Raw genomic sequence first — 12,567 nt, forward strand, 5'->3', positions numbered from 1 at the left:
CTCTGGTAGTTCAGCAGAGACGTGGAGAGACTCTGGTAGATCCGTGGTGTTTTGACTGGATTCAGGAGAATCAATGGTGACTTGACTCTGCTCATGAAGATCATTGGTGACTTGACTCTGCTCATGAAGATCATTGGTGACCTCGCTCTGCTCATGAAGATCATTGGTGACCTGACTCTGCTCATGAAGATCATTGGTGACCTGACTCTGCTCATGAAGATCATTGGTGACCTGACTCTGCTCATGAAGATCATTGGTGACTTGACTTTGCCTATGAAGAACACTGGTGACTTGACTTTGCCCATGAAGAACACTGGTGACTTGACTTTGCCCATGAAGAACACTGGTGACTTGCCTTTGCCCATGAAGATCACCGGTGACTTGACTTGACTCCTGAGGTCTAACTGTGGTAGTGCTTAACTCATGAGTGTCAACGGTGACCTGACCCGACCCTGGGGGGTCAACGGGAACCTGACCCGACTCTGGGGGGTCACTTGTGTGTGGCTGTCATCTTGTGCAGAGGCGCTGGACAGGCGCCATCTTGTGCCATGGCTCTGGGCAGCAGCCATCTTGTGCAGTGGCGCTGGGCCGGGGGCCACCTTGTGCAGTGGTGCTGGGCTGGTGGTCCTCCTGTCTGTAGACCCCGGTCTAGAGTCGGCCATCCCACCGGGAGAGACAGGTGTGGCTGGGGTATCCCACTGAGACCGATGTTGTAGGTACAGAATGAACCCCCAAAAGTCAAAGGCGTCCAGCTGATCCATTTCCCTTTCTGGCACAGGGTTATCCACACCGGCGTTGAAAAGGTCTTTCAGGGCCACATCATTATATCCCATTCCTACCGCCAGGGTCCAGAACACTTGTGCCACACCACTCACCTCATTCCCCTCTTGACGGAGGGTGGTTAATTTGAGGAATCTCGCCCTCCGCTCCTCCACACTGGCTGGGGAACGGACACGAAGTCCCACACCACTGGATCTAGACATGATGGAGTCCTTCTGTAACGATCGGGGACACAGGAGACAAGAGATCCAAGAGCAGTGTGAGTTTAATTGGTAATCCAAAATCAGAATCAAACAAGCAGGGGGTCAAAACCAAAAATCAGCCCAAAACACAAACAAACAAATAAATAAATAAACAGGAACAGGACTCGAAATACTAGAAACGCGAGGAAACCTGGTGACGGAAACTAAGGACTCCATCACACAGACAGAAACAGACTGGTTTAAATAGGCAGGATAATGACTATGAAAGTGAAGACACCTGAGTGCAATTAACATGTGTGCAATTACTGTGATGAAGGGACAAGGCCTTGTGGGAAATGTAGTGCCTGAGGTAAGGTACCTATGGGAAAGTGAGACCACTAGTGGACACCCGGGGAAACACAGACCAGACACCGTGACACCGGTGCCTTGCTCAATCTTGGTCTGATTCTGCAAAACCTGATTTAACACTGCGTGATACACTTAGTTTTGACTATTATCAATGTCTGGTACGTATTTTCACATTATTGTCATTCTAGCCATAATGAAATAGACAGGCCCAGTGCCAGAGGGGGGGACATCCCTGTGCCCCCCTCTGGACCGAGGGGGATGGTCGGACTTGAGATTAGTGTGTATTATAGTCTTATTCATACAACTGTCTGCTGTTGAATCTGCTTGCTTTCAGATGGAAAAGCATAACATGCTTTGTAATAATAGCATAACGAAATAGATTTGGCCGACAATCCAGTGTATCTTTTTCTTTGGAAAACGTCAAATTATTGCACAATGCATTTTTGCTGAGGTGAGCAATGTAGTGTAGCCAGTCACAGACATGTTTGTTGACTTCTAAAACGCCATGGCCAATCAGAGTTTAGGTTGAAATCCACTCACTCACCACTCCAGTCACCGTTTTTTGTCCAGTGCTGGGTTCTATCATGCTTTTTTCTAACAAAGACATTTAATTTATTAGCTGCCACGCCAAATCATGCTCACCTGCTTGCTTTTCTGATTAATTTAACAGCGTTTTTGTGAACATATATATACTTTATTAACAAGTAATTGTAATACTTTACTATAAGGTTCTATTAGTTAATGTAATAAAAGTCTATTACTATTGTAAAGTACTACATAAAGAATGTATTTCCAGCGTTCACTTGACATTTTTTTTACAGCTAAACCCCCCCCATCCCTCCCCCCAACCCAATTCTGATTCAGCCCCCCTAAAAAAACATAAAAGCCCCCCCCCCCCCCCCCCAAGTCATGTGCCCTGGCACCGGGCCTGGAAAATGATGACCTGAAAAATCTGTAAAATGATCAAGCGCAGTTGATTTATTTCTCATCATGTGTGTGGCAGGAAAACCTGTGGCTGTTGAAGGCACAATAGACCAGCATGCAGCATGTTGTAGCTTGTTCAAATAATGACATAAATCATTTTTCCCATGTGCTGTTGACTGTTATGTGAATATACTTGTTAACTTGATAATAACTGCCTCAACTGAAACACCTGAATATCTTAGCACACATCGAAATGACCTGGAAACGTTGTTTTCCAGTGGATTGGTAAAAGACCTGCAATCCTGGTACTTCATTACATAGACTTTTCTTACTAGAGACTTCACCGAGGCTTACGTGATGCTCAAGGGACAAAGTAGTTTAGTTTTTAAAAAGTCAAGTCACCTTTATTTATATAGCGCTTTAAACAAAAAAGATTAATTTAATCCTTTTCCATTAATTAGTAAACCAGTGTATCAATAATGCAAAATGACAGTTAAAGGCATTTCATCATTGAATTCAGTGTTAAAAAGTCTCAGATCTCAGAAAAAGTGATTGAAAAAAAGACACCGCTTTTATTGTTTCCTTTTCATCAGTGAACATGCAAGCAATTCATGCTGAAAAGATGCATTTATAAGTATGAAATTCAGGACAATAACCAAGACACAAACAAAATCTGAAAACAGATCATGAGTAATGTAATTGTAATTCATGTACACGATTGGACTATTTCTTCTGTATTGTGTTGGTGTTAAATGTGATCAGATAATTCCACCATCACTGATCTGAAGTACTCTCAGGTGCCCAGACTGTAGTGAATAGCAAACTGTGATCTTAGTCCCTTGATTGGGATGTCCTGCATCAGCACTGAGATGTGATGTTTGTGTGTGTTCTGTGCGAGCGGAGCTGTGGCCTGCCATCACAGTGTGACCTGCGGAGAGAAACTACAGAATGAGTGCTGTGACACGGATCTCTGCAACCCTGCACTGGACCGGAGCAGTGCTGAGCCTAACCCTAACCCTAACCCTAACCCTAGTCCAGCTGGGATGAGCAGCTCTTGATCCTAACTACATTATCAGAAACTCTTATATTCAGAGACACCATTACGTACCAACACCATCCGTTGGAAAGCAATGCATCAGCTCAAATTTTAAATGCTCATAAGACTGACTTTCTGGCAAATGCCGTTTGAAAGGAAGTGCCAGCAGCCCCACACACACACACACAGACACACACACACAGACACACACACACACACACACACACACACACACACTCACAGACACACACACACACACACACACACACACACACACACACACTCACAGACACACACACACACACACACACACAGACACACACACACACACACACACACACACACACACACACACAGACACACACACACACACACACAGATACACACAGTCACAGACACACACACACAGACAGACACACTCACAGACACACACACACAGACAGACACACTCACAGACACACACACACACACACACAGACACACACACACACAGACACACACACACACAGACACACTCACAGACACACACACACACACACACACACACACACACACACACACACACAGTTAAGGCTCGTGGGAATGAGTCATATAGTTACTCAATGCTCAAAATACTGAAACTCTTCTAAATATAAGCAGTGAGCTTAAACCCACAGCTGCTAAACGTGACAGCTAATTTGCTTTGCCTTATTTTTTAGCTGTAAACACTAACAACAGTAACTTTTTTGTTTTTGCTAATTCTAGAAAAATGTTATTGTATCATATGTTTTTCATATGAACAGGTCATGTTCTAGAGGCTGTTCCTACCTATAGAGCACCACAAATTGTCCGTCCTTTTTTCATTATTTAAGTTTTTATATCTGTTTTATTCTATTCATTTAAATGATCTTAAATGTTGTGCATTAATTAAACTATTTCTTTTTAAATATTAAGTTGTATTAAACCTGAAGTGATCAATAAATCTACTCAGAGTTTCATTTTTTCTTATTTCAACTTTATTATAAAGTGTTTTGCTGAATAACAATAGAAATGCAGGGAGAAAATGGCTTTGCTGTAACATCCTGACATCAATTTCTGCACTGATGTTGTGTTGGCCGTCTGAGTGCAGAGGGAGTTAGGAGACTATTAAGTGGTTAAGAGGAAGTGAACACAGAAGTGCGTGAAGGGCTGAGGGTTTACCATTTATAAAGATCATTTAGTAAGGTCTTCTTAGAAACAGCCTGGATCTACTTAAAACATCTCTGGTTTCCTACGAATTACTGACTACAAATGTGCATATATTTCAAAACTCTGCCCACACAATAAATAAGAGTGTTTTCAAAGAGCACGCAGAAAGTGATATTTAGAGATGAAAGAGTCAAATTCGATTCTGATTTATACGATTTTCACTGAATAACAACATGTGTTTCAGTTTCTTCTTCTCCCATGATGCATTCATTTAGACGAGCTGAAACATCACACAGGATTTCTATGGAGTACTCATTGATGAAGCCATGAAAACCAGTTTGTGTAATGTATGCGCCTAAAGCAGCTGTGAAGAAAGCTGTCACTGAAGACTATGATTACAGACTGTAGATAATGACACAGCGAGACATGAGGCAACAACATCCTGCTTGTAACTGCTAGCACACGACCAGAGAACAAAAAAACTGAAAAACAAGCACTAGTGCTGCCTGTTAATCATTTGATCCTATTTTGTAATGTATCACTGCAGGCTGCCTATGTGCAGAAATGACCTTTGACCTCTGCAGTTCAGCTGTTTAAAAAAAAGATGTTGAAAGATGAGACTTCTGCTAGTGCAAACAAGCTCTGGACTCACGACACACAGGAACCAATTGAAAAATGGGGACAATCTGGAAAGAGAACCGGTAATAAAGCACATGAGTGTGTGTGTGTGTGAGTCTTCTTCTATTTGAGCGCCTTCACGACGGACGAGTAGGCCACGTGTATCTCCTCATCGCTGGGACAGGTGGAGGAGAACTCCTCTCGGGCATACGCCGCGTCCAGGTATCGCCACAGAGACGTCAGCGAGTGAGGGATGGAGAACCCTCGAAACTTCAGACACACCACCTGAGAGCGAGGGAAAGAGAAGATCAGCTGCTTCCCTCAGCTCTTCTGCTAAAGCGTCGCTCTGTCTGACTCACTTTGACGATGTGCAGCTTGGGCAGCAGGTTACAGTCGGCCAGTGTCAGCTGCTGACCGTCCAGGAAGGGGCGGGAGGAGGAAGTGACATCATCATCAGCGCTGTTCTCATCGATCTCGTCCGGCAGAGGAGAGCTCAGGTAGTCATCCAGCTTCTTCAGGGCCTTCAGTAAACCCTTCTCCAGATCTGCACAAGGAAAAACAATAGCAATTAAAAAACCCACAAAATGGTTTGACAAGTGCATTTTCCTTTCCCTGTGTTGACGTATTTCCTGTTCAAGGACATGTCAAGGCTTGTTGTTTTAAGTTAAATGATTTATTTGTGTAATTATCCAATGAAACAGACAACACATTTAAATGTGGACGTAGGGCACTGAGCTTTGGTATTATTCAGACCTTGGACAGTCAGGCCCAGGCCTGTCTTTTTACCAAATCTAAAAGAATGAACACCATTAGCAGCACTCTTGCACTCACTGTCGTTCATCTGCGGGTTTGAATTCTTAATGTAGGCGGAGAACTTTGAGAAGACATCCAGACCTGCGGTGTTTGATTCAGGGTTGCGAGCTGCCAGTCGAGGGTATCTGTTGTGTCGGACGGAGGGATGAAGAGGAAGATATCGTAAACATTGCAGCTGTGAAATGTAGGAACGGAATACAAGCACAAACAGTGATATGGAGGGAAATCAAGCATGCGTTAATGAAGAGAGTTACTTAGGAGGGCAGAGGGTTTCCTCCAGGAACTCTTCGATCTTGTTGGTGTCCGTCTTCACCTCTGAGCCGTACAGCAGGAAAGGAGGCTGAGCGCCAGGAGCCAGATCTTTGAGAATGTCTGGCTTCCTACTCACAACATAGAGAAAAGGGAATAGCAAACTACTTGTTTTCCAGTTAGTACTTGTGCAAAATGCTGAATGCATACTGTGCAGTTTGTTGGAGATCCCACAATGCAATGCCTTTAACATGACCTTCTATTTCCAGTGTGAATGAAAATTTATTTTTTATAAATTGGACCACCAATTTTTTTGGAATACAATGTAGCATACTGTTGGTTTGAAATGTAAAAAGTCTAGGTTTCACTTGAATTCATACATGTATGCATCTGTGTTAGGTTTGTGAATGCACAGAAACCCCCACCTCTTCATGTCCACGGTGGTCACATTAAAGGTCACGCCTTTGAGCCACAGGACCATGAAGAGCCGCTGAGAGAACGGGCAGTTCCCAATGCTCTGACCATCACTTCCTGCCTACACACACCAACAGAGACACAATTTATGCTTTGAGTTTTGTGCCCAGCAAGGAATCATATTGCACCCAAACTGTGAATAATTAGTAGCGTTGAGCATGAAGAGTGATCTTTACGATAATCAGTTGCATTGCTTTTGAAAGATGTTGACACCTGTAACAGTCCAGAAAGGTTGAGACTTTTTAGACAATTTTAAGAACTCGATGAGTTGAAGGTGATATGAACCACATTACAAGGGAAACAACATCTTTAAATTGAAGAAGCAGTTAAAAAACCTTATCCTTCATGAGCAAGGAGCCAAATAATCCAGCACGTTCAGACAGATTGGTAGGATTTGAGCCATTTCTGATCCCTCAGATGACACTTTCTTAAGAACTATCATGTGTCCATAACAGACATGACACGACGTGGACTCAGAGAAGCAAGTTAAGCTTTATATGTGAAGCAGAAGCCATACATCTGTCCAGAAGTGCTTCTGACTTCTCTGGGCCTGGTCTCACCTCACATGGAAAGCAGAACAGTGGAATGGTGCTTTTCAAATAAAACAGAAATCCAGTGTGGTGCCACTTCAGTCCATGTGTGTGTGTGTGTGTGCGTGCGTGTGTATGTGTGTGTGTGCGTGCGTGCGTGTGTGTGTTTGTGAGTGAGTGAGTGTGTGCGTGCGTGTATGTGTGAGTGTGTGTGTGAGTGTGTGTGCGTATGTATGTGTGAGTGTGTGTGTGTGTGTGTGTGCGTGTATGTGTGTGTGTGCGTGCGTGTGTATGTGTGAGTGTGAGTGTGTGTGTGAGTGTGCGTGCGTGTGTGTGTGTGTGAGTGTGCGTGCGTGTGTGTGTGAGTGTGCGTGCGTGTGTGTGTATGTGTGAGTGTGTGTGTGTGTGTGAGTGTGTGTGTGAGTGTGCGTGCGTGTGTGTGTATGTGTGAGTGTGTGTGTGAGTGTGCATGCGTGTGTGTGTGTGTGCGTGCGTGCGTGTGTGTGTGTGTGTGTATGTGTGAGTGTGTGAGTGTGCGTGCGTGTGTGTGAGTGTGTGTGTGCGTGCGTGTATGTGTATGTGTGAGAGTGTGTGTGAGTGTGCATGCGTGTGTGTGTGTGTGCGTGCGTGCGTGTGTGTGTGTGTGCGTGCGTGCGTGTGTGAGCGTGCGATAATGGAAGTCCTCACTGGCGATAGGGCAGACGACTGTTCTTTTGGAAAAGTCTCCAGTTTTAAGGATTTTTCTGCATATTTGAACCCTTTCCAGCAGTGACTGCATGATTCTGAGATCAACTGAGGGACTCATAACTATCACAACATGTGCAAACATTCATGCTCAAATAGGCAACATAATGCATTAAGAGCATTGCATTGAATAGGATAAGAATGTGACATTTTGTTTGAAGGTCAGGTTTTTTTCATTTCAGGAGCTTTCACACAGACTTTTTCCGTCAGATTTATTAGACAGAACTGTTAAGCAAACGAATGGAGACTGAGAATAGAAACTCAGGCGCTGATATTCTGTCATGAATCGGGTCCCAGCTCTTCCTCTCAGTCACCATCACATTTTCCTCCTGGACTCCATTGCCCAGAATCCTCAGCACAAGAACTGATTACACACTCACTGTTTCCTGTCAGTGGACTATTTAAACCGCAATCAAACACACTCTCACTGCAACGTCTCGTAGGGCTGTCGCGATAACCGCAATATTGTAATACCGCGCTATTGACAAGCAAACCGCAGAGGAAAGATAGCAACCGCAGAAACCGCGGCAACCGCAGTGTTGTTGTTTTTTTTTTTTGAGGCTGTGGCCTTATTGTTTTTTTTTTCAGTTTGTCACTGTGCATTCAATGTTATATACATTAATGATACAATATGGTTACGACTGTAATTTTCTCGCGAGTCCGTTGTAGCTTTATGGTGCTTCGTTTGTTTTGAATAGGCCGGCTGAAACGATGGGAGGCGCTCGATCTCGTCCCAAAACCTAATGTCATGTCGCCAGTTTGGGAACATTTTGGCTTTCAACCCAATGAAAAGGACGAGCCAGCGAATATAAATGAGCCGATAAGCAAAATGTGCTGCAAAAAAGGTTCCTGTGACGCGGCAATAGCCTACATCTAATTTGAGGTCATCGGGACATTCTAAAACGCTTAACGTGGTTTAATGTAGGCCACCAATACAGTGATATTAACATACCAACTCACTAAACATCATATTAATAAAGTATATTATCTACAAAAAATCAGATGATCCCTGAATATGAATTCAACGCGTTTAATAACACGTTCAGCCTTTTCCTCTCATAGAAAACAATCATAAGGCTTAACGTGTTATTAAACGACTTGCATTCATAATCAGGGATCATCTGTTTTTTTGTTTTGTTTTTTGTACATTGTATACTACTTTATTAGTATAATGTTTAGTGAGTTTGGTTTTTAAAAATCATTGTCTTAGTACATTGAGCCACATTAAGCGCTTTTTTATAACGGTTTTCTATGGGAGGAAAAGGCTTAACGTGTTATTAAACGAGTTGCATTCATATTCAGGGCTCATCTGATTTTTTATAGATAGTATACTTTATTAGTATGATTTTTAGTGCGTTTGGTCTGTTAATATCACTGTCTTAGTACATTAAGCCATGTTAAGCGTTTTCGAGTGCCCCCTGTCATCCAGCGCAGCTGCCCCCTCAAGCATCAGATCGCGGAGCAACATCAAAAAGACCAGCTGTGACCGGCCGACAGTTAGGAGTAGCTGAAGCCTTTGCGAAATCTGTAAAATACAGCCGTGAAAGTAACAGGCATACCTGCTGAAGTCACGGACAACCTCCGCGTCAGTGCCCATACCCAAGAGAGCGTGAGCAGATAACGAGCTCACACACGCTATCTGCTTGAGGAGTTCATCGACTCCAGCGCGAATCCACTGTCCTGGTGGACCAGTGCCGCAATAATCAGTCTAGATTTTCACTGCTGTCCAAAGTCGCGCGCAAATACGTTTAATACATGTTAGAACTCTTTGATTTCTTAAAAAAAATGTATTGGAAAACGCATGTTCTTGTTGCTGTTTGGCATTTTACAATAAACAAAAATGTTTTAAAACGTGTCTCTCTGTCCGTTAAAAAAGCAACAATATATGCTACATAACTCAACGATAGAGCTTTGTATGCAGCAAAATCAGGATAAATTAGGTTTCCGCATATCGCGCTATTGAGCCACCTATAATAACCGCAGGGGAAATTTCTTAACCGCGACAGCCCTAACGTCTCGTTTAGCTGTTAGTGGACACTACTGAGTGGTTTTTTTTCTTGCCGTGCCGTGCCAGTGTTTTTTACTTTGGACTGTTTCCTTTGTTTTTTGTGATTGTTTGCCTGTCCTGACCGTTGCCTGTTTTGTGGATCACACTTTGTCTTACTTTGGATACTGTTGTTTGCCGGTGTTCCTCCTGGCCTGTCTTTATCACAATCTGTTCTCAAGGGATCTGTGACTATGGAAATATCTCCATTGTCACGCCTGTCCGTTACATATTCCCAGCACTGCTAAAATACAAGTCCCACTTCTGATGCTTATTGAGCAAACAGTTAAAATGACAGATATGGGGTGACATACACTGGCTCACTACTGACCACTGGCCATGATCTGGATAGGTGTGAGGTTTAGACAGGGGCAGGTGTAATGGAGGAGCTGTTCGGGTAAACCATATGAGCTGCACTAGTGACTGCGGCATACATTGGTAAATATCATACTTTAAAGCATTATAGAGGAGAGCATACTCTTAGATTGACTACATTGAACATATACTGCATATTAGGACATATTACAAATGAAGGAATTAAGGAATGAATCAACCATAATGTATCTATTTAACTGACTCTTTGATTTATTTACTTATTTAAAATAAAACTCATTCTATAGCACTTAGTAATAATTAGCCATAAAATATGATTAAATGTTCATAATGTAATAATTTTCTCAATTTATTTATTTGAGAATTTATAAAATATGTGCTCACAATAAAATGTTTTTCACATAATGTAATTGATTATATTGTGAAACACCTATTACATTATAAATACATGAAAAATTAATCACAATTGCAAAATAATCATGATTCATAATCTATTTGCAGCACACTATGTATATATATATATATATATATATATATATATATATGGAAAGATATTTACAATAGAAACATTTTTCTATCAACATAAAATTATGAGCACATTAGGCTACATTGTGAAGTCAAAGAGTTTCATAAAAATTACACATATTTTGTGGTTTTGACCTGCTCCATCATTTTAAATAGCTATTGCCTCAAAATAGATTTGACGTTTTATGCAATGGATTAATAAATACATATAATCAACAATAAATGTAATATAATAATTAAAAAAGCAACCATAAAAAGCTACATATTTTGCATATTCATACTTTAATCTGCTGGTGAATTGTTGTTTTTTTCTGACTAATTTCTACCAGCCAAATCTTCCTGTAGTTCACCTAACACAAGTTCTTCACACACTCCTCGTGATGGAAACAGCGTAGGCTCACACGAGATGATACGATACGATACGATACGAGTACCATAGACACACCCTTCAGTCTGTGGAATCATTATTGTTCTCCGTTTGTTGATGGTTGAAACTGCTGTTTGTTTCATTAATATTATTTTAGTTATTGGTGTTATTTTTTTCCTTTGTTTTATCTTGTGCTACTCTCTGAGAACTCTTTTTACTGCATATGAACATGAAGCACATATAATGATCTCTGCAGTGAGTAGATCTCAACCCAGTTGAACAGCTGTATGGGAGATTTTGGACTGAGGCGTTAGACATCATCACACACCAAACGGAGGAATCATCCCCCCAGCACAGGTTTGGGGAGCGCTGAAGCTGTGCGGCACCCAAACTCTTTACTGTCCTGTTCATCACCCTGAATCTGCTCTCAAACAGTGTGCTCTGTTACTGTAAGTGCTATAGAAATACAGTTCAGCTGACCTGACTGTAATACTATTACTACTAACATTTTTCATAGGTAGTTTAAAACTATATTTAGATTAAAAGAAAATCACTGTTTTCTCTTTCTCCCTCTCTCTATAGAAAACGGTGATTATATATATATATATATATATATATATATATATATATATATACTTTTTCATAGGGTAAATAAGGTAATTTATAATTTAAAAACCGTTATTACATTACAATTTGATCACGTTTTGAGCCAATTACTACATTACAAACCGTTAATAACAGTAATAATGTTTGGTTTAGAAGGTATTCAGTTGGCTAAAGCGGTTAAGTCCTGACCGAATGCCTCTGATGAAACTCGCCTTGACGAAGAGCTCGACCTCGGGCCTCTCCTCACTCATCTCGACGGTCCTCCGGTAACACACTGGTCCTGCAGCAACCTCTCGTGCTCCTGTCGCCTTTCTCCGAGCTCACTTCCGCTCTACCTTCAACAGTTGGAAACTGTGTGCAACTTTTCCCCTTCGAGCTATGAATTTCGAAGTGGGAGGGGAATTTGGAGGAAGTCCAAACAAACACCGCCAAAAAGTGTCTTATTTCCGCGTGACTAATAAACTGAACGAACGTGTGCTGTTTAGCGTCTTGTGTCGAAATCTGTAACATCTACAGCAAGCTCAGCCTCACTTCCCCTCTCTCTCTCTCTCGCGCTCTCTCATTTCCTGATTTCGCCAAGTCTTGAATTTCCTCTCACTTGTAACATTATAACTGTTGCTTATAACTAGACAAGTGTTTAATATGCATGACGTCACTCGTCACTTCTGTACTGCATAAACACTGCATATTTTAGTTACTATGAAGTCGTTTAAAAGCAGTATTTTTACTGGTCCTAATATACTGGTCTTAAAGCAATAATTAATTTAACTTATTTTAATGATAAGTAACTATTCATTATAAGTCTA

The 12,567-nt window shown here is 41.7% G+C and overlaps 1 protein-coding gene across 2 annotated transcripts; it reads right to left on the reverse strand.

The window, feature by feature from the left end:
* Positions 1–5,069: 5,069 nt before the first annotated feature.
* Positions 5,070–12,315, reverse strand: LOC132104557 (chloride intracellular channel protein 1-like). Of its 2 annotated transcripts, none has more exons than XM_059510118.1 (6): positions 11,970–12,315; positions 6,564–6,669; positions 6,144–6,269; positions 5,908–6,014; positions 5,436–5,620; positions 5,070–5,361 (listed from the first exon to the last, which is right to left on the reverse strand). In XM_059510118.1, exons 1-6 carry the CDS (start codon positions 12,010–12,012, stop codon positions 5,200–5,202), a joined length of 729 nt encoding a protein of 242 aa, XP_059366101.1. In that variant the 5' UTR covers positions 12,013–12,315; the 3' UTR covers positions 5,070–5,199. The 2 variants fall into 2 exon arrangements, with proteins under 2 accessions (XP_059366101.1, XP_059366100.1); XM_059510117.1 differs by having other exon boundaries at positions 6,564–6,673; positions 11,974–12,313.
* Between the last annotated feature and the right edge of the window lie 252 nt (positions 12,316–12,567).

Source organism: Carassius carassius, chromosome 25 (genome assembly GCF_963082965.1).
Source record: "Carassius carassius chromosome 25, fCarCar2.1, whole genome shotgun sequence".
Taxonomy (NCBI): domain Eukaryota; kingdom Metazoa; phylum Chordata; class Actinopteri; order Cypriniformes; family Cyprinidae; genus Carassius; species Carassius carassius.